The sequence below is a fragment of the Pieris brassicae genome, chromosome 10 (genome assembly GCF_905147105.1).
Source record: "Pieris brassicae chromosome 10, ilPieBrab1.1, whole genome shotgun sequence".
Lineage (NCBI taxonomy): Eukaryota > Metazoa > Arthropoda > Insecta > Lepidoptera > Pieridae > Pieris > Pieris brassicae.
The window spans coordinates 9,610,062-9,632,600 of NC_059674.1; the positions used below are offsets into that span (position 1 = coordinate 9,610,062).

The 22,539-nt window shown below is 34.0% G+C and overlaps 2 protein-coding genes across 3 annotated transcripts in view; one reads left to right on the forward strand and one right to left on the reverse strand.

The window, feature by feature from the left end:
* Nucleotides 1–2,031, forward strand: part of LOC123715024 — a 78,005-nt gene extending 75,974 nt beyond the window's left edge. For both annotated transcript variants that reach the window (XM_045669806.1, XM_045669807.1), the window contains one exon: nt 28–2,031. In XM_045669806.1, the coding sequence (XP_045525762.1) occupies nt 28–304 (277 nt within the window). In that variant the 3' untranslated portion in view covers nt 305–2,031. The remainder of the gene's footprint in view (nt 1–27) is intronic.
* A 1,496-nt stretch (nt 2,032–3,527) lies between these two features.
* On the reverse strand, nt 3,528–22,251 carry LOC123714993 (DNA topoisomerase 2). Its single transcript, XM_045669741.1, has 20 exons — nt 22,064–22,251; nt 21,360–21,591; nt 19,560–21,231; nt 17,776–18,003; nt 16,624–16,763; nt 15,423–15,625; nt 13,616–13,764; nt 13,006–13,243; nt 12,287–12,444; nt 11,883–12,091; nt 11,430–11,573; nt 11,095–11,233; nt 10,565–10,688; nt 9,467–9,622; nt 7,444–7,617; nt 6,836–6,949; nt 5,931–6,108; nt 5,253–5,452; nt 4,202–4,361; nt 3,528–3,755 (listed from the first exon to the last, which is right to left on the reverse strand). Exons 1-19 carry the CDS (start codon nt 22,076–22,078, stop codon nt 4,203–4,205), a joined length of 4,632 nt encoding a protein of 1,543 aa, XP_045525697.1. The 5' UTR covers nt 22,079–22,251; the 3' UTR covers nt 3,528–3,755; nt 4,202.
* Between the last annotated feature and the right edge of the window lie 288 nt (nt 22,252–22,539).

Genomic DNA, 22,539 nt, shown 5'->3' on the forward strand with positions numbered 1-22,539 from the left:
AGTACTAAATAATGTTTTACATTTCAGGATCCTGGGTATAATCTTCCTTATATTTGGATTTATCACACTTGTGGGCAGTCTTATATATTGCGTGGTGCTCTGTCGGGAGAACCCTTACCCGCAGTACCCTGACGACTTCTATTGGACCCACCACTGGTCCAAGACCATAGGGCCTTCGGAGATACACTACAGTGCGAGCGAGAAACCTTACAGACACGATAGATATAATAAGTATAACGGTAAATACTCGGATAGGGAAAGTGCTAAATTTTCAGATAGAGAGAGTAAGCTAAGTAGGTATTAAGATAACTTTTTTTTCAAGCACCCTCTTATTCATAAAAACTAGTCTACACTATTTTAACTATATTTATAGAACGGAAAGAGATGTGCCTATAGGTAAGTTATTAGTCGAAACTTAGACGCACTATAACATAGTATCGGAATTCGATATACGGAGTTCATACTTAGCGCTAAGGATGGACTCACCATTGTGATTTTAAGGCCCTTTATTAAGTTTAAATAATTAAACATAATTTCAAGTATTAACAAAAATAACTATTTCGTAAACCCAGAATAGTTGTTATACAAAACATTTGTATTAAATAAACAATATTCAACAAATACAAAATGTCATTTGTTGTTACGCTTGTTACACACAAGCTTTCTACTCTTTCTCTATTCGGAGATTATACTGTCGTCCTGTTTTGACATCTGACTACGACAGTTTCCTTACATAATACTTTATTGATATTAAAATAGTATTAGATTTAGTATGAATAAGGGGGTGAGACAAAAAAAGGACCCAGTCTTTAAGTCGCCATTTTGGCATTAGGAACGTCATTAATCGGTATGAATGGCGCTTTAGTTTCCGACTTCAATGTTGAGTTAGACCGCTACGCTGTTACCGTGTCCTGTCTCGGGTTTGCTGGTGGCGCCGTGAAGTTTTAGTGGGTTACAGAGTAAGATAAGAGTGCACGAAATTAGTCTTTAAATGACTTAATATCCTGCGATAGACGCCAGTTAATTCTACTGTAATCGACGCGCAAATCAACAAGATTTGTCCCTAATTTTAGTAGGACGTAAAAATCTATTCGTGGCTTTGTCAAGTGAAATTTTTGGGGCAGGGAAATTTTGTAAGATTTTATGCATTTATGCAGAATTTTTACATTTTTATCTCGAATTACTCGGGAGTTATATTTTTGATACTTCAAAATGTATGGACATAATGAATATTTTATTTCGAGATGTAAAAAAGCTTTACTGACATATGTACTAACTTAGTTATAAGATCGAACTTGCAAGAATTTACTTTGCTAGACAGAAATACTTTAGAGGCGTGACCTATTAATTTTATATTACAAGGACACCTTTAAAATGTCTAACCCCAAGTTGTAAGATTTAAACCGCTTACGAGAATTCTAAATAAAAATCAAACAATCTAGCATATAGGAATAATTTTTGTCTGTGGTCTTTCTTTAAACACGACAATCGTTGTAAGTCCTCTAAAACCCAATCTATTTTTGACAAACGGGAATCATAGTTCGCGCCAAGTCTAGTTCCTGAATCTAAGTCTAGTATAAAGTTTAATTTAAACTATTATACTAAAAGATGTTATACTTTTTATTATATATAAACTATGAGATTATTGTATTTTTATTTTGAAATCTCGTAAAACGGCGTCTTAATTGCTGTACTTTGTAACTTTGATGGTCACGGTCTCACGAAATTATTAGTACTAAACTCAACCAGACAATTTAAGGAAAATATAATTCTATAATAAAACACGAACTAAATGTCTCCAATACAGCCAAACAAGTATCAGTACTAAATGTCTTTTACTTAATGCAATTTACATATTAGTAAAATGAATTCTGTCATAATTTATCGTAAATATTATTTTTCGATATTATGTACTTAAAAATAAATGTAAATAATAATACTAAGCATAGAATTGCCATATTAATGTTATTTATGAGCGCATTGGTGCTAAGTCTGTGACGTCATGTTTATGCGAATAAAATATTTATGTAATTACTTGTTTATATTATAAAACCCGAACCCTAACTAGTGAAATTTCTCTTTATGGAGCGTTCAATTATTATGTAACGAATTTTGAGAGGGTCCTCTTGTAAAACGTTACGATGTGGGCCGGGGATTGAATTAGGCGTTATTGTTAATATTATTTTCCACTTTCCATTACTTTAGATCACATAATGGTAAGTTTTAGGTATAAGGAGTCACTGGAGTTGGTCACGAAACGTTTTACTATTGGATACAGAACACGTTACGGTGAGTTTCATGTGGGGGAGGGGGTCAAAAATCTCCAACCCTTACTCCTAGATAGCGCTTCCAAAAGTCAAAGCCAAAAATCATTTATTCATATAGGTAACACAATGTACACGTATGAACATCAATAAAAAATAAGTATACATTAAATGCTTCTAATTTTACATTAACTGCCAGTTCTCAAATCAAGGGCGTAGAACGAAAGAGAAGAACTGGCAATAAACTCTCCGCCACTCTCTTTAATTGGCAAGTTTTTTGTTGTTTTACACAACGTTTATAAGGAGCTGCAACCATCACACCATGTTCCACATGACTTCTTCAGTAAATAAATAATAATAATATAAATTAAAAACAAAGATTTGTCTCAGTTTGTCAAAGATCCTCTATCATCAGGAGTCATGGTGAAATAGGAGCACGCACTTACATTCTCGTGGGAACAACACGCAAATACAGTCAAAAATAACTTACATCACCGCATACACGAATTCAAGTACGACCAGTCTCCGACACAGTCCATGGATTAACGTAATAACTTTCAGGTTTGAGTTTGATTTCCTGCACCACATAATTAATCAGAAATCTCGGTTTAAAATGCCTCATTGCGTAGTCTATAATAAATACTAAAATAATAAATATATATTTTATATGAATCAAATCCTATCTCCAGCTTCTGATACCCGTAAATGATAAGCGAGACAGGCATGCACGGGCGGATCGTGAATTTGTGGGGCTCTTGCTGTTGGGCTGATAGGCCCCGTAATAGACGCACTCGCGAAAAAATACAGCAACCGAAAACAAGCCTACGAAGTGCCCAGGAGACTTCTGTGCTTCTGGAAGGGGCTAGGCTGGCTAAATTAGCGAGGACTTTACGCACAACGGACCAGCTATGAGTCTAAGTTCGGAAAATGAGTCCACTAACCAATAAGCAACAAGCGACGGGGTATTCCCCGTCGCGAAGCCATGTATTATGAAAAATAATAATACATAGCTTCAATCCGTTAAGTGTTTTTGTTAACCAATAAGATTTCAAGAAAAGAGCGCACCAATTCGTAGAGCCTCCTGCCCGTTGCAAAAAAAACTTTAATTAGGTGTTCGTGTCAAAACATTATCATATTAATAAAAAAATATATTTATTTACTGACTATTTTTAGTCATTTAATCAATAAAATTTAGAGACAAATGAAACACGTTTTTTAATAAATGTCTTTATTTACAAATATGACTGTAACCAGTACAAAACATTCAATACATTATTAATAATAATTAATTGGCGAATACTGAAAAAATCATAGAAAAGGAATTGAGAAAATAAGGGAAAATTAACTTTTTACATAAAATTATCTTAATAAAAATAAAGCTACATACGTAGTAGGTTAAACTAAGTCAATGTATGAAAAGTCCTAGAAAAAGTTATTAAAATTTACTAAATTTATTTACATTTATCTAAAATTATCAGATCTGCACTGGTTCTGAAACAAAAATAATAATTTTATACAATTATTTTATAAAAGATTATTCTTTGTTTGTTGATTTTGTTTGTTTTTAACGAATCATTTTTTAAAGTCGACACGACACACACATTGTTTGTACACATTCTTATCTTTAGTATACAAAAACACAGACGGTCAGCAAAGGTGACCTTTACTGTCATAAGTGTGTGATAAGTGATATTCTGAGTAGCCAAGAATGTGTCTGTGTATCTGTGTGTATATAACGGCAAAATTAAGGTGGTACCCTATCGTCGCTATAACCGAAATCGACTATACCTAATCAAAATACATAGCAACAACTACTTCGATATACATGTTTATAGCAAAAACAGACTAAAGAAATTTTTTGTTATAATATATCCAAATTAAATTAAAAAAGCACTAGGAGTAGTAAGACAACAGTGCCTGACACAGCAATGACTCACCTCAGTCACTATCAGAGCCATCACTGAAGTTGTACTTCTGCTTGGGCCTGGCTCTGTTGTTGGCTCGTGGAGGCGGACTCGGCGATAAGACATCGCTTTCTTCGTCGCTCGACTCTTTCTTCTTCTTGACTGGCTTTTTAGCCGCTGGCTTCTTTTTATCCTAGAAAAATAGACGATGTGATGTCGACATTTGGATCTAAGGTATACTGATTCCTCCGTGTTGGTTCACGGATCATATTCGAATAAAGAATATCAGAGTTGTGATACTTAATCAAATAAATTATTTAAAAAAAACAACCAAAGTCCTGTATAAAATAAAATAAAAATCTCGCATACTGATGATTTATTATGGCAATATAACAATTATCAATTGTCATCTCCGACTGACAGTCTCGTATACATAATGTAATATTAAAAATTTGACAAAAGACAATGACTTAAATGTCAGCTGTCAATATTACAAAATAATACATTCTATATAAACCGTGGTATATTTGAAAACTACAGTGGTTTGTAATTTAACAATAGCAGTCTAGTCGGATATAAAAATAATGGATCAACTTATTTTTTATGTTTACTCAAACTCAAAATATCTTTATTCATATAGGTATACAAGTACACTTATGAATGTCAACAGAAAATATGTTAAATTGATTCTAAATTTACATTTACTACCAGTTTCCAAATCAAGGGCGTAGAGCGGGTAAGAAGAACTGGCAAGAAACTCTCCGCCACTCTTTTTAATCGCCAAGTATCGAGTCATACAAATTGATTGAACTGCAGCAAATCAATACCAAGTACTTGCCTATTCGATATACAAATCATCATGAAACAGATACAGAAATCTGAGGCCCAGACCTAAAAAGGTTGTAGCGCCATTGATTTTTTTTTTCTAATAAATGACCAGACAGTTAGCATAGACCGGCATACATTAGCCGCGTTAGTAAATACTTCAACATATTAAACTGTCTTTCTATAGTCTAGTCAAAATGTTAAAAATTTGTCTCAAGTGAGATAATGGTTAAGGTGTGGCAAAATAACCATTTCTTACCTTCTTAGTATCAAATATGCTGTCATCATCGCTGTCCAAGCTAATGGTTGGCTTAACCTTCTTCTTAGGCGGTTCTTTGACCGTCAACAGTTTCCTTTTACCGGGTTTCTTCTTGGGAGCTTCATCTTCACTCTCTATGTTATCTGAACTCTTATTCACTTCTTTCTTTGTTTCTTCTATCAGGGAATCGAAGAGACAATCTGAAACGTTTATTAACTATTGACTTCTACATCCACCAAAACAAGTTTTTTATGACTCATGATCGATCATCTATTGTTAAAGTTATCAATGGACCAGGACTAATTTACCCCACGAGTTTGATCTTATACCTTTCCGATACATTTTTAAACAATAAATACTTTTTATTTAATATTATAAATTCGCTTTTTAACCAAATATATTATGTATTCATTTTTTTAATACATTTCATATGGCTGACGCACAAACCGTGCAGGCCAAAAAAGGGAAAAAAATACATTTCACGTATCATAAATACAATATATATTTTGGTTGGATAAAATACCTGTATATACTTTTTATAATAAGGCTGCCAATCGCCATCAATGGAAACACTCGTAGCTATTATGACTAGTATGCGGGATATTGAAACAGGGCATCCCACGTGATATTAAGTTCATTATTGTTTGTTAATGAAATTGAAAATAATTTAAAATTTACCTGAATCCATCTCCGCGGGCTTCTTATTGGCGTTATTCTTGACATTGAAGTCATCGTCATCGTCGCTGAGCGATATGGCCCTCCGCGGTTGATCATTGTCCGAGTCTAGTTTGTTATCTAATAGTTCCGGTTCCGAATCAGATTTGGAATCGTCTGAACCGTCTGTGTATTTTTGGACCTGTTGGGGAATTAAAATTTAACAAGTGTTTTTTGTTGAGAAGAAAAACTTCGATTTTATATAAAACTAGCTGACCCGGCAAACGTCGTTTTGCCATGTATATTATTTCCAGGAAACATTTTTTAGTTCAATAAAAGTAACCTATATATATAATAAAAAAAATAGAGGTTGATCGCAGAGGGGTGGAAATTAAGGGTTGTACGTATTTTTGTATGCTGTATCATAAAAAAATAAAGACAAAAACTTTTTTCTGGGTGGACTTCCCTTATCAATTAGGGGTTTGAAAGATAAGTAGTAGCTGATTCTCAGACCTACTGAATATGCATAAAAAAATCCATAAGCTCGACCGATCCGTTTTGGAGGAATATGGGAACGAACATTGTGACACGAGAATTTTATATATTAGATTATATTGCATTTATTCATACTAAAACATTTAAACAATATCTGTCTCACACACAGATAATTATCACTACGAAGCAATAATCACTGATATTTTAGTTAAAAATGTAATTATTTTATAATTTATAAATCCCGTATATAATCTAATTGTCATTCTATAATTCGCATTAAAAAAAGCGTTTATTCATTATAATTATTATAAATTTCTTAATATATATATATATATAGTTTAATTAGTATGTGCTATTTTCGTTAGCTATATTTTATTACCATTAAATTTTTAATGTTGTATGTGTGTATAATAATCTAATAAACCCAAATATACCTTGGTAGCAGCTCGTCTTGTGGAAGTCCTTTCCCTAGGAGCAGCGGGAGCCACCATCTCAACGTCAGAACCTGACATGTCTTCAGACTCACTGCCGCTAAACGTTGGTTTTTTCTGAAAAAAAAAATTACATATAAGTACTCTTTATTTATTAAATGGGTTAAGAAGGAAGCCTTCCCCCTCCCAAAGAATTCCCTTTCATTAAAGAAGAGAATAGAGAATACGTTAGGCCCGAATAACCGCGTATTACCGAATAACAGCACAACATTTATATTATATCTGTAGGCACCATAACATTTATTATTAACGAAATAATAAAAAAAATATTTTCAATTGAAAGAAAACAATTTTTTACTGGATTAAAGCTATTTGTATTATTATAAACTTATAATTATTTTACATAATTTTAAATTTAAATTTTTCCGACGTTTTCGGTATTAAAAAATGGTTTTCTTCCAATGTGTAAAAGCTATGTTAACCAAAGACAATACTAATTTTACATATTAGATATTTTAACAAAAGTAACATACAAATTCTGTAATTATTTTATAAATGGTGGAACAATAGTCTTTAGAGTTCGTAAAATAAAGTCTGTATACAATTATTACCTTCTTCGGTTCCTTTTTAAATGTAAGTTTAGTCTGCTTCATTCCATCTTTCTCTTTGTCGCTCTTGTCACTCTTGTCTCCTTTCTCTTTCTCCACTTTCTCTGCTTTCTCTTTCTTGACTCTACCTCGTGGTTTCTTCTCGTTACTCGCGGGACTCACACCTGTCGGGTCATCCTGAAAATGATACCAACAATTATTTTAATAAAATTAATTAATTCGCGGATTCGCGACAGACAACTATTACTATGATTTTTTTTATATAATAGGGGGGCAAACGAGCCTGGGGAACGCCCAAAAAGGGTAGTCGTCGCAGCCCATAGACACCTATTTTTAGTGGGTGTGTGCCGGCCTTTGAGGGTGGAGTACGCTCGAATTTTGAAGAGTTGGAGGTCGTATCTCTCAGGGAAGATCCCCGCCGGGAGTCGATTCCACAGTTCGCTAGTTCGCAAAAGAAAATGCCTTGTGAAATGGACTGTTCCAGCCATCAAGGTCATGTTGGTGAAATTTAGAATGAATACGGCTCGTACGGTGCTGAAACGAGGCAGGAGGGATCACCCCAAACAATTCTTCAGAACACTCACCATAGTACACTTTATACAAAATGCAAAGAGATGTCTCTGCGTAGAGAGAGGGAATCAAGCCGATCAGTAAGACATTGGAGATTGACAAATCGACAAGCCCTTCGCTGAATTTGGTCAAAAGGAAGAACCTGGTATTTGAGAGCTCCAGCCCCAGAGATGTGACAGGATTCCATATGAGGTCGTACTTGAGCCTTGTAGAGCTGCATACGTTGTACCTCAGTGAAATACTGCTTAGCCCTACCCAAAACACCCAGCTCTTTGGAAGCCAGTTTAGATTTTTCTTCAAGGTGACTACGGCATTGGACATCTTTCGAAATGCCAACCCCAAGTATACTAAGGCTGTGTGACGTACGAAGGAGAGCGCCTTCAAATTGAGGAGACAGGACAAAAGGATCTTTCTTGGCAGAAAACGAACAAACCTGAGTCTTTGTACGATTAAACTTAACAAGGTTGCTACTACCCCACACAGAGATTTTCTTCAGGATCGATTCGATTTCGAAAATAAGTTTGTTACGGTTCTCAACGACTTCAGAGCGAGACATGATCGGATGGCCGGAATATAATGTGTCGATGGTGCTGTCGTCAGCATAGCAATGGATGTTATCAATATTGAACAGGTCATTGATATGTAGAACGAACAAGGTGGGCGACAGGACACAGCCTTGCGGAACGCCTACATTGATGGGTCTAGGATTGGAGCACGCTCCGTCAACTAGGACTTTTATACTACGTCCTACAAGAAAATTTGCCAGTCATCGGCATAAGCCATCGGGAAAACAGTTTGACGGTGGTTTCGAAAGAAGCGCCATATGCCAAACCCTATCAAAGGCCTTAGCTATATCCAAGCTAGCGGCCAATGCCTCTCCCTTACTCTCCACAGCTACGGCCCACCTATGAGTCAGATAGGCAAGAAGATCACCAGCCGAGCGACCCCGGCGAAAGCCATACTGACGATCACTAATTAGCTGGTGCTATATTTATATATAATATAACCCTGAGGCTATTTTTAACAGTTCGATTAATATGCAAACATTTTTTTTATTGATGTACTTTTGCCAACGCTCGGCACACATACATTGAATAGAAAAAGAATAGAATATACAATTATTAATGTAACAAGCACTTATAGGCAAACATGATATACACGAAAAGATCATACAAATATTAAACAAAACAATTAAAATTATAAAAACTAAACAAAACCCAATCTTAAAGTTTAGTCTGCTTCATTCCAAGCAACAAAAGTTTTTCGCGATATCAAGTTATATTTATTTTACTGTGAAATTTAAATTCATATAAAATTTATAATAATACCAAATTATTATGATGACTGAGACTGAGTATATAAAATATTATCGTAAAATTTCTTGTATCACTGGATGGACTAAGTAGAAGAAATTTCTGCAGCATGACAATTTCTCTAATAGTTTAAAAAGTCTCACCGGATCATATTCTTTCTTAACTTCCTTCTTGATTTTGGCTTTTTCAGCAGCTTGGATCCTCTTGATGATATCTTCAGATATTTTCGGCTCCACTCGTCTTCCGTTAGTGGAAGGAATGATCTCCATTATTGATTTGCGGTTCTTCTTATTCGCTGCCTGTAAATTATTTCATAATAAAAAAAGCATTGCTATCACACTAATTCCAAATATATATATATATATTTGTTTAATCGTGACTTTTAATCATATTTTTGTTATTTCTAAATAAATATAAAAATTTTAATGTATTTTGCTATTATTGGAATGAGATTGTGTTTTTTTTAATGTTATATTAGTTTTGTAATTTTATAAGTCCACATTGTTTATGTTATTAATTTTATTTTTGTTAATTACGTTATGGACTTCATCGTTACTAGGGTGTCTGGAAGAGATGTTGTTAACAATAAGGCCGCACTCATTACCTCTTTAATAAGTTATGTTATCTGATCGCATATGTACTTACTATTAATGTAACAAAATGTTAATAAATAAAATAATTTCTATTTCTATAAACATTTATGGACAATTTTCAAATCATCAGTATCATGATCCAATCTGTTTTGATACAATTCTCACATTTCTTTAACAGTCAAGCAAAATGTCAAACAAAACATACTTTAGACAAAGACTAGTTTTTGGATACAGGAACATGTACGGTTACGTTTCTTACAAAACGTTGTCTAATATAAAATAAAAACTTGGCAATTAAAAACAGTGGCGCAGAGTTTATTGCCAGTTCTTCTCTTCCGTTCTACGCCCTTGATTTGAGAACTGGCAGTAAATGTAAAATTAGTAGCATTTTTTTTTTCTGACCTTCATAACATTGTGTTCCCTATATGAATAAATGATTTTTTACTTTGACCTTAAGACTTAACGTATGAGGCAACACAAAAACTGGTAGAAGCTTACCTTTAGTCTATCCATCTTAGGATTAGCATGAAAATATAAAAATTACTTCATTATTAAAAATTTCAGTATAATTATTTTTGAACTAATATTTTTTTGAACAGCTTTTGGAATAATCGCGTTAACTTGACTTAAGTATTAAACCATGTGTACCTGTGCCTTAGACGTCTTTCTGTTGGTAGCGGCCTCTTCTTGCCTCTCACTCTCTTCCAGATCTTCTAGTTTCGCGAGGAAGATGTCAAGATCGTCCCGCCATAGTATCGATGGAGTTTTCTTTCTGTGATTATTTTTTTCATAAAATCAATATTTTCAGGCAATTTCTTCAGTCTTGTTTTCAAACGCACATAGTTGTCTAAATATTTTAAATCAGCGACTCTAAAATTCATTGCTTAAATGCATATAAATTAATCTTTTTGCCTTGTAGTTATTACACCATATCTTAAAAATACTAAACCGTTTTTGATTGAATTTGGACTACAAATTCAACTAAAATAGAGACCCTTGCCATATCATAATATTCAGATATATAAATATTTAACTCGTTAAAATAAGATACCAGTAAAAACAAAAAACAAAGGAATCTTCGGAGTCGAAATTTAGCGCCAAGAATCCCGAATGTCACAAAATAGCTAATTTAGGGATTTGGGACAAAATTTAATGCGGAAAATAAAAAGGTTATTTACTTGAGTGCCTCCAGTTCCGATAATTTTTGATCCCTTTGCTTGAGCAACTCATCTTTCTTCTCCTTCGTCAGCATCCACATCGACATCCCCAAAAGGTAGTTGAACTTCTTAACTTCCTTCAACTGTTGGAATGCTTTCTCTGAAATATTTTACTTATATTAAGCGATAAATAAAGTTATTTTAGGTAACTATCACCTTTTGTGGAAAATCTAAAAAAAACTCAAACTTTAAATATATTTTAAATAATTCTTAAATAAATTTACCACAAAAATACAATATATATTTGAATCCCGTAAATTATAATTCATGATATAATTAAAAAAAGTGTCACTAACCGGGATCTACTGGTTTCCCGCCTTTAGTCTGCTCAGGTTCTAGTTCCTCCTCGGATTCTTCTGGCTCATCATCCTCCAACGCGTTCAGACCTTGCATTTTGGTCGCTCGTTTCTTCCAATCCGCGATGGGATCAGGGGCGTAACCTATATAAATAATAACAATTATAAAACTTCTTGAGATACATCTTTTACACATATAAAATTTAGCATTGCTATCACTTTCTGTCAATTTGCGTTTACGCTGCAATTAAAAGAGAGAGAAAAGAGATAAGTACAATGGCTAAAACTAACCAATTACTTTTTTTTTTGAATCCTTAATGTGACTGACAGCGAATCCCGTCACATGCATTGCATCGCCCTAACCACAAAATTTTGGTCCTTCGATCCGAAATTTAAAGGCAACTTTATTGTGAATTATTTAACACCGTCTCATAAACAGACAAATCAACATACCTCGTTTGATCAACTCATCCACCATCACCTTTCTCTTCTTGTTTTCGACCACCAATCCCTTGTCACACTTCTCTACGATGAACCGAGCCTGGTTTGTCAGTTTGTCTGCCTCCGCTTGCAATTGCCCTTCGAGGAATTCCTTCCTCTTGGCGTAGTATCGCAATCGGACGTCGTAAAACAGCCGCAGGATTTCTTCTACTTTGTCGAATCTGGAATTATTAAATAATTGTCACATGAAATATAAATGGATTTAATATATACTAAGTACATACTAAGAAGTTGAGTACAAGAATGAAACGGACAAGACATTTCACAGCCATAAAAGGTTTATTTTATTAAGTTATCATAATCTTATAAGCAAAAATAAATAAAGAATTCATCTGCACAATATAAATATTACTTACTTCTTTAAGCAGTTGTTGTGGTCGAAAGCATTCATACAAGTCATAGAGATGGTGGTTTGCAATTTGAACACTTTGTGGATGCCCTCAGCCTCTACTTCGGCGAGTTTTCCCGGCAATAGAGACACAACGAAGCGAACTGTCGTGTCTGTATTGTATTCCTGAAAATATTTTTTAACTATTTTCAATTACTTTCTATATTTTATTCAATTTAATTAGTGTTTAAGGTATACGCGAAATTATTCCAACAGAAAATTACACAAGAAATTTATATTTAAACTTCAATATATTAAATAATTACTCCTTTTATTTCTTATTTTAAGTAATGTAGCTATAGAAGGCTAAGATTTTCAATTTTGCTTTACCAATAACCTGCATGGTCACGGATGGGCCGTGGTACATATCAGTAGTAACTCATGTAATACTGCCTTGTTTTATCATAAATTTTAAGACACTAATATTATTTCATTATTAAATTTAATATTTTTTAAGTGACAACGTCTAATAAATCGATGAACGCTGGCTTCAAGCACGAGAAAACATAACTAATTGTCCCGTTACGCTCATTGTACGCATGCGCCGCATCTATCTCTCTTCCACTCGAAGACTTAAATATCCAATCATTTCATCAATGTTTTGTTATGACGTCACGTTAAACTATCGTCCGTACACCGACGTTACTGACAATTTTTTAAAGTTATAATTTTTATAAATTAACTCACCCTATACTCAGATATAACCGGCTTCACTTTATCCGTTCCCAAAAGCGGTTCCAAAACATTTTCTTTATAATTCTGTGTCCACGTGCCAACCGGAAGTTCAGTGATTTCAATCTTGTCGTTGGGCAAAATGGCCGCCTCGCCCGAAATAACGTATTTATCACCGAAACCCTCTATGGTTCCGCGGAAATTTTTGTACCAGGGGTGCATTGGTTTCGGTTCTTCGCCATCAAGCATACGCCTTTAAAAATACATTTCAAAAATAAATCAGTTTCAAAAAAAATCAACATTTTAGGTCTGTTATGTTTCAAGATAATAAGATAATGATAAATGGTATCAATCTACTCGGCAAGTAGGTGATCAACCTTTTGTGTCTGACACACAGTCGACTTTTTGTGTCTAAGTTGTACTTGTTCCTTCATCCTGAGTAAGTTAAATGCGCTCATAGACAGAAATTCCATTGGTGCACAGCCGGGGTTCGAACCCACGACCTCAGGGATGAGTTTATCGATATTAGTTAGTTAGCTAAGTCATGTTTTAATATTTTATGATTACTTTTATTATTAAATTGTATAAATACCAAATAAAATGTAAATATTAATGCAATAATTACCGTATGTTTGCAACAATATCCCTCGGATTGTAATTAGGTATCTTAGTAGACCATCCAGTGCCGATTCCTTCAGCTCCATTCACCAACACCATCGGAAGTATGGGAGCGTAGTGAATTGGTTCTATTTTCTGGTTATCTTCGAACTCGTGCTACAAAATACAAAGTTATAATTTAATTAACTTATAATGGGATCAGATGTCTTAATTTCTGGTTATTTTAATACAAAAGATTCAAGATATATACATTTATTTATTGTATATATAATCTGAAATGAAAAAGCTTTATAACAGTGTGGAGGTAACATAAAGTGGACATATTTTTTCTGTAAACCAGGATGTCGAAAAGATTTAAATATGTAACTTATATAGGTTGGTATATAGTAAGGCCAATTACACATAACTATATTGTCATTAAATAGCGCCATTAAGGCCATATCCCAGCACGAATTTCTGTGTCAGTGTCTCGGGGTGGACTGCGGTACGCAATGGAGCGTACAACAATTGGTTATGTAAAACATTAAATTAATATAATTTTATCAATTTTTTTCTGAAATGCATTACTTGGCTTGCGATAAAATATATCGTGTAAATTTCAAAATCGTGTTCTATACATATTTCGTCATAAAATGAATTCAAAGTGTCAAAACTTGGCTATGTTTGGTTTTTTTTTCTATCGAAGTTATTTAAATCGTGTGTCGATCTTTCAAAATGGATACATAAATTACTTAACTCCACCATATATTTTTTCCATTCGCCATACCATTCAAGAAACGATGACAAAAAATGGAATGAAACTATGTGCTTTTTTGTAGTATAGCGACCTTATAGGCCCTTAAAACGTCACAAACCAATTGAAATATTGACGCTCCATAGATAGCCGATGCAAGAAACTTGTTCTTGACGACAATTCTCATTAGAATACAAGTTGTATTCCTGAATTAGAATTAGAATTTAATGAAGATAATATCCGCTTAGTATATATAGTATGCAATAAAAAGCATAAGTTCACACACATTATATTTGTATTAATTTGTAATGAGAATCAGAGACTTAAGAAAATATGTTATAGCAAGGATTCATATATCTGAAAATACATAACTATCAAGGAATATAATAATAATAATAACAAATAATTAACACTAAAAGATTGCTGAAAATGTTTACTGAATATTTTTATCAATTTTATTGTAAATCCGACACAATATGTTAACAGGACCCTATGGTCCTATAAGTATGACGTCAAACATGAGACAAACGTGTAAAAGGGATATTTCTACTCAAAGATACACTCCATCCATGACATCAATCACAAAAAAATCTCTCAAAATTGTTTATACAGTTTATCTGTAGTATTGTCTTTGGTTAACATAGCTTTTACACATTGAAAGAAGACAATTTTTTAACCTACGGAAGACGGCCTAAAATTATCAAACACTTGGGATCCAATAATATCCAATTTAAAACCCCAAGACAAACAATCCAATTTCTGCAAAAACCCGTCATCTTTTAGTCGATATCAACTCCGGGAAAATAAATACAGATAACACAACTTTCTCTACAGCTGTGATACTTTTGACATTCAACACCTTTTGTCTTCAGTCACCGTGACCACGCACGCTGTAAAGCACATGAAACGTCGGAAAAAATTAAAATTATGTAAAATAATTATAAGTATATAGCTTTAATCCGGTTAAAAAATTGTTTTCTTTTAGTTTATCTGTCTTTAAAAATCTATCAGAAAGTTTGCGCTACAATATATAATATCCTTAGGTGAAAATAAATAAAATGTGGGTATATTTAATACATACCAGAAGCAAAGGGTCGTCGTGAGGGTGGAACACCAGTCTCGTCAGTGGCGACATCAGTGTGAAGATGTAACGGGGACTGGCCGAGTCTTTGCCTCCGCACAAGCGAGTACCAAACTGACCACGCGGTTCTAACAAATTTATGTTGTTTGAACCCACGTAGTTTTGTGCGAGATTTACGATCGTCATCGCTAGGGATTGTTCACCTGTAAGGAGTTATTAGGATTTAATTAACAGTCGTTTAATAAACGTGAATATAAAAAATAAATCAGTGGCGCTACAACCTCTTTAGTTTTGTTTCATGATCATTTTACAATCTAATAGCACAGCAAGGTATCGCCCCTACTGTGCCTGACGTACACTGTCGACTTTTCGGGTCTGTCAGACATCGTAGGAAACTGAGATTAAGGTTGGAAAGAAGGAATGTTAAATGCGCACATAGATATAAAGTCCATTGGTGCACAGCCGGGGATCGAATCTACGACCTCAGAGATGAGAGTCGCACGCTGAAGCCACACTGCAAAAAAATAATTGTGGAAGCTTGTAAGAGACGCGAGTTCGTACTTTCCCAGAGGTCGTAGTTTCGAATCCTGGCTGTGAACCAAAAGACTCTTATGTGCGCATGTACTACACGCTGCTACGGTGAAGGTGACATACATGGTGAAGAAACCGGCATGCCTTAGACCCAAAGGATGGAGTGTGTCCAGCACACGAGGCTGATCACTCAGAAAAAAAAATATGTTTTTAAACTCTATATACGTGAATAAAAGCGTATAGAGATTAGACAATACATGACTCCTACTTATTACGTGAAAGCAATCCCAATTTGTAAACAAAAGAAGGAATGAGAAGAAAAAGAAGGATAAAGCAACAAAAGAACGGAAACAGCTGCGCAGTTTTTACGAATTTTAGCAACTTAAAAAGTACTTTATTACTTAATTGTTGTGGTTATTGAGAGTGGGTGTTATGTAGAGGCTGCTATGTAGAGTGTACCATTGTATGGAAGACAAGGTAAACCAACCAAAGCCAATTGATTTCGACGCTCTAGGGAGTTCGTTGTTAAATCCGGGGATGATACATGGAGTTTAGTGTCTAAAATTTGTAAATCTCTGCTCAATAAACAGTTCAGAGAACTCCTAAAGTATTGATTCCACATGACAACTTTTCTATTAGTATTTTAAATTCTAAACTGTGTCCTACTCACCATGATGATAAGCCGAGTGTTCAGCCACTGAACCAGCCAATTGTGCGACTTTCACTTCTCGTTTGTCGTTACGTTTGATGCAAGTGAATATGACTTTCCGCTGTCCTGGCTTCAACCCGTCTATCATAGATGGTATTGATCTGGAATATTTAGATACAGAAATAAGATAAGGAAAATATATTTACATATGCCATATAATAAACATTTCATCCTACCCTTGATGCATGACCATTGCTACAGTAATCCCCCTATAACGTGTTATCCGTCCCCCATATAACGCAGTATTTTTACCCTATAACGCCTTTTCGTGTAACGCGATTTCTGTCCCCCATATAATGCAGTATTTCTCCCCTATGACGTGTTTACGTATAACGCAGTATTTCCCCTTATAAAACGTTTTCCGTTTACCATATAACGCAGAATATTCATCCTATAACGCGTTTTCGTGTAAAGCGATTTCTGTCGCTTTATATATATATAATAATGTGTCAAGTCAACAATTCGTTTTGCGTACTTTTGCACACGTTTCTATTGTGTTTTTATAAAATTAAACTGTTTGAAATTACGCTTTTACGAGATTACTCCTACGTCCGGGACTACCTAGTTCTAGAGGGAATTACTGTACTTGTTAGATGTTATAAACCCATTATTTCTGATATTTTGATTAAGATTGACAACATCATTTTAATGATAATTTGGTTCGAAATAACCCCTTAATACCTTTTATTGATATAAAAAACTATGCTTATATATTATTGAAGTGAAACTTCTTTATCGGCGTTGGAAAAAAATTACCGTTACATTTTTCGGTTACGCGTCACAATTTTCCGTTACGCGCCATATTTTTCTAGTCCCTACCACGGTTGATTCGAAGAAATTCAAAGCCATTAATAACGAAAACAATTATAGTAATGAATCTATTACAATTAATGAAATTCTGTAATAATCTTAGTAGTAATAAGGTAAAATGTCTATGATAATAGAAGCCTTTTGTTAAACTTTATCCAATTTTTAACCAATTTCTGTAAAGCATACAGTTGATCATTTTTCGAAAAATAAGGTCATAAACAAGTTTCTTTATATATATATATGTGTGTGTACACCTAAGTCAATCTGAATAAAAGGTTATATTATTATTATCTCAATTATTACCTCACATTGTCCCCATTAGAAAAGAGAACCAGCTCCAAATTGACAAAGTCAGAGTATGTAACGGTCTTAGTTTCCTTGGTGTATAGATATCGTTCTGGTAATCCAATCTCCTTTCGTCGCTTGACTTCCTCCATATGGCTGGTCAACCATTCCTTCCTTTGATCAGCTCCTTTCTTGCTGAACGCGAGCTCTATGTGATGGTCGTCAGTTGCACCCGCATATTTAAATCTGATAAAGTAATTAATTAATTAAACATAGTATTGTCTTTGGTTAACATAGCTTTTACACATTGAAAGAAAACAATTTTTTAACCGGATAACCTATAATTATTTACATAATTTTAAATTCAATTTTTTCCGACGTTTATGTAAATAATTATAAGTTTATAATAATACAAATAGCCTTAATCCGGTTAAATAATTGTTTTCTTTCAATTTTTTATTTAAACCCAAAAAAATCATATTTAAAGTCCGTCATATTATTTTTGTCTTGGTATTATTTTCGTCAAGACAATGAAAAATTATGATAAAGAAAATTACATACAACAGTTCATTGTAATGTTGTATATATCTCATTTCCTTTTTAATTACACCAGTATGGGAGCGTTCAAGCATTACGTCACGCAATTTTTGGAGATTTTTGACCGCCCCCCCATGAAATGCGCCGTAACGTTTCTGTTTCCAATAGTAAAACGTTTCGTAACCAACCCCAGTGACTCTTTAAACCTAAAACTTACCATTATGTGGGTGTAAAGTACTGGAAAGTGGAAAATAATATTAACAATATCGCGTAATTCAATCCCCGTCCCGCATTGTAACGTTTTACAAAAGGAAAAAATTAGTTACGTAATACTTTAACGCTCCCTATAATACTCGAAACATTATAATATTCAATTTACAAATGATCATAAAACAGATACAGAAATCTTAGCCCCAGACCTAAAAAGGTTGTAGCACCATTGATTTTTTTACTAACTAATCTAAGGGTTCGACCAACCAGGCTCCAGATGTTAAACTACTCCTTAAATGGAAATTGTATTCGTTTTTACAACAAACTCCCTAGCGAATGGAGAATTATTACGAAATATATTCAAAGCTCTCGTTACAAGTAAATTAATGAATAAAGCTTTTTATAAATTTAACGATTATTTTAATGATTCTAATCCTTGGGATTGATTTGTTCCACTGGAACAATTTGTGTGACTCGAAAAATTTGCAGAGTTTTTTGCCCACTCTACGCCCTTGAGTTGCGAACTGGTAGTAAATGTAAATTTAGAATCAATTTAACAGATTTTCTGTTGACGTTCATAAGTGTACTTGTGTACCCTATATTAATAAAGGTTTCTATATACAGGTTTCCCAAAATGAGTCAATTGCTTGACGGGTTGCCCCGAATAAGAATGTATGTTCTACGATATTTAGTACTTTAGGAATTAATTTCTTTTTTTGTTTTTATTTATTTCGGCTTGCATAAGTACCGTTGCCATAACAAACTGGTTTACCAACGAAACAGATTAAATATACTTTTTAGATCACGGATTTCTGTGTCTGTTTCATTTGTCAATCAATAGGCAAGGAGACTTCCTATGCCTGACACACGCCGTTGCCTTTTTTCGTCTACCTTACGATGTTTTCCTTTTAACATTCGCTCGAACACACCGTTCGAATAAATAACAGCGCACATAGAAAATCCATTGGTGCACAACTGGGGATCGAACCTAGGACCCCATTGATGAGAGTCGTACGCTGAAGCCACGAAAGTCAAGATAAATAAAAGAAAATCACCTTATCCTATGCCTCTCCATATTCTGGAAATACTCTTTAGCCTCCTTGGCAGTGGAGGTACCCAAACCCTTGTAGTATTTGATATTGTAGGTGTGATAATTGTCCGTTTCATTCTTCCATTCTTCAAACTCGGGCAATGAGTAAAATGATATTTCCTTATCTTTCTTAGTCGCCTTGACAATGGGCGTAATGAACTCTTCCAAAAACGGCAGCTTCAACAGCTCGGGCCAATTGTGATGTATGAAATTTATGATCAATCCTTTTATATGCGATCCGTCATGATCCTGATCGGCCATTATCATCACTTTGCCGTAACGAAGTGATTTTAAGTCGTCTATTGTGTTGTACTTCTTTTTGTACTGAAGGCCCAAGATTTTTATGAGATTATTTATCTCCACATTCTCGAGAACCTGTTTATGAGACGCGTCTCGGACGTTTAAAGGTTTACCCTTCAATGGGAACACCCCGAAGTGGTCCCTCCCGACAACACTCAACCCCGATACAGCTAAGGTTTTAGCTGAGTCTCCCTCGGTAAGAATTAAAGTACACAAATGTGAATTTTTTGTACCTGCTTCATTAGCATCTTCTAACTTAGGTATACCTTTCAACTTGCTCTGCTTTTTACCTGAAGCTTTCACAAGTTCATTCTGGGCTTTAAACTTAGCCCATGTCAATACGGATTCTACTAATCCACTCTTGGAAACTGCCGTAATAAATTTCTCGGAGAAAGTGCATTTCGATCCAAAGCTCTTTGCTTGGAGTGTCATGTTTTCTTTAGTTTGTGAATCAAAGGTTGGGTTAACAATTAGGCAATTGACGAATATCCACATGTGATTCTTGACTTGGAAAGGTTTAATGTTCACACCACCTTTATTTTTCTTCTTTAATACTTCCAGAACATTCTTCACAATACTATCTGCTACGGTGTCAACATGCTTACCTCCTTTAGTGGTAGCAATAGAATTTACAAAAGAAACTTGTTGGAAACCTCTGTCGGAGAGGGTCAGAGCGACTTCCCATCGTTCATTTACTTTTTCATATACCACCTTCAGTGGTTGTCCGGCCTCATCCTCTTTACCTTTTATATGTAAATCTATGTAGTCTTTGAATTTATTAATTTTGAGCCTTTCTCCATTGAGATACACTTTGACACCTGCTGTAGACGCAGCTACGTCGTACGCACGTCGGGACATTAGAGAGACAATATCGTCTTCTAATTTCTCCATTTTAAATTTAGCCAAATCAGGGCTAAATGTCACTTTTGTAAAATCATCATCTTTGCTAGCTTCTTTTACCTTTGGCTCAGAAGCTTTTGTCATATTAGATCCCCAAGTCTGTTTAAAATGTTTTTTATATTGCTTAGATGCAGTTTCAACTGTAAACTTTGTTGAAAATATATTACACAATTTGGCACCATAACCATTACGGCCACCAGTCACTTTTTCTTCTTCATCATTGTAATTAGATGATGTCAGCAAATGTCCAAAAATCATAGTGGGAACATACATTTTTTCATCTTTATGCATGACCACTGGAATACCGCATCCATTATTATAAACAGAAATTGTATTTTGTTCTTGGTTGATCTCAATCCTTATAACGTCCATCTTAGGGTCTCTTTGCTTGTTATCAGCTGCATTTACTAATATTTCATCATATATTTTGTACAAGCCTGAAATAACAAGTTTTAAATGTCACTTATATAAATATACTAAAATATATGTACTTTAATATCTAAGCATAAAAGGTACTTAGAGACAAGAGATTTTAAGATTGTATAAATAAATATAAATCATTAACCTGGTACATAAGTTATTTCCTTCTGCACCATACACTCTTTACTCTTATCAAATATCCACATAGTGTCTGTGGCACGTTCAACAGACCCAATGTATGTATCGGGTCTAAGAAGAATGTGCTCAAGCTGTGACTTCTTCTGATAAGTCTTTTCTATACTACCCTTTTGATTTTTGGGGGGTGAAGCGTCCGCAGTACCATTTTGTGTGCCATTGTTAATTTTTTGAAACATTGACTGAAATCAAATTTAACAAGTTATGATATATATTGATGCACATGATATAAATTATCTTTGAATTTTAAGTAATTACCTAAGAATAAATAATGAATAAGTAAAATTTGAATATTAATATGTTTTGCCAATATTAGACATACATAGCTAAGATACAATAACAGCTTCAGAATGTTTCTCAGAAATTCAGTAACAGACATTTGTGTGGGTAAGACTTAAATAAATTATTGGTGTATTTTATCAATATAATGCCCGCCATATAATAGTCCAAGCATTATTCAATGCAATTAAAACTAGTTGTAATCTAAAAACTCCGTGCATTAGAATTACATATTTTAAGAATAATATTTAATACAAACTAAATGCTATAAACGTGGTAATTAGTAAAATGTAAGGCATTGTAATATTTTGCCAAAAACAATTTATTAAGAATTGACCGTTACTGATCAAAATGCCGCCAAGTGGAGCTCTTTACCTTTATATCAGCCATCTTGTAAGTTGTGCTTATAAATCGTACGCGATCAACGCGTTTACTATTTAATTGCCTTGTCAACAAGACAATATTAGAGCAAATGCTAGTAACTTTTGCAAAATAACATTTTTATTCGATAATTCGCAAAATAACACGACCGTGAATAAATTGACAGAGACGCCAAGTTATTCATAAAGTATAAACTATAAATTTAAAAGTATGTAATCATTCCAAGATCACCAATCAACACTTGTCTGTGACCGTACACAGATATGCTACTGACACACTACTCACTACTGCCATAACAATAACAAACTTATGACCGTAAATTTCTACTAATATTTTATATCATATTATTATCATATTAATTAGTCGCGAAATACTTTACAAGTTTTCTTACTTTATCTACATTATATATCCGACATTATTGATTTTGGGTTTGGTAGGGTATACCCAGCTACGGAGTATGAAGGAATCTA

What these genes read in the sequence shown, in the direction of transcription:
- LOC123714993 (XM_045669741.1), bottom strand. An exon ending in TTAAAAAGGAACCGAAGAAG is followed by an intron (nt 6,950 to 7,443) that starts GTAATAATTGTA and finishes TTTTTTTTTCAG; the next exon opens with AAAAAACCAACGTTTAGCGG. An exon ending in GCCCGCGGAGATGGATTCAG is followed by an intron (nt 5,453 to 5,930) that starts GTAAATTTTAAA and finishes TAAACGTTTCAG; the next exon opens with ATTGTCTCTTCGATTCCCTG.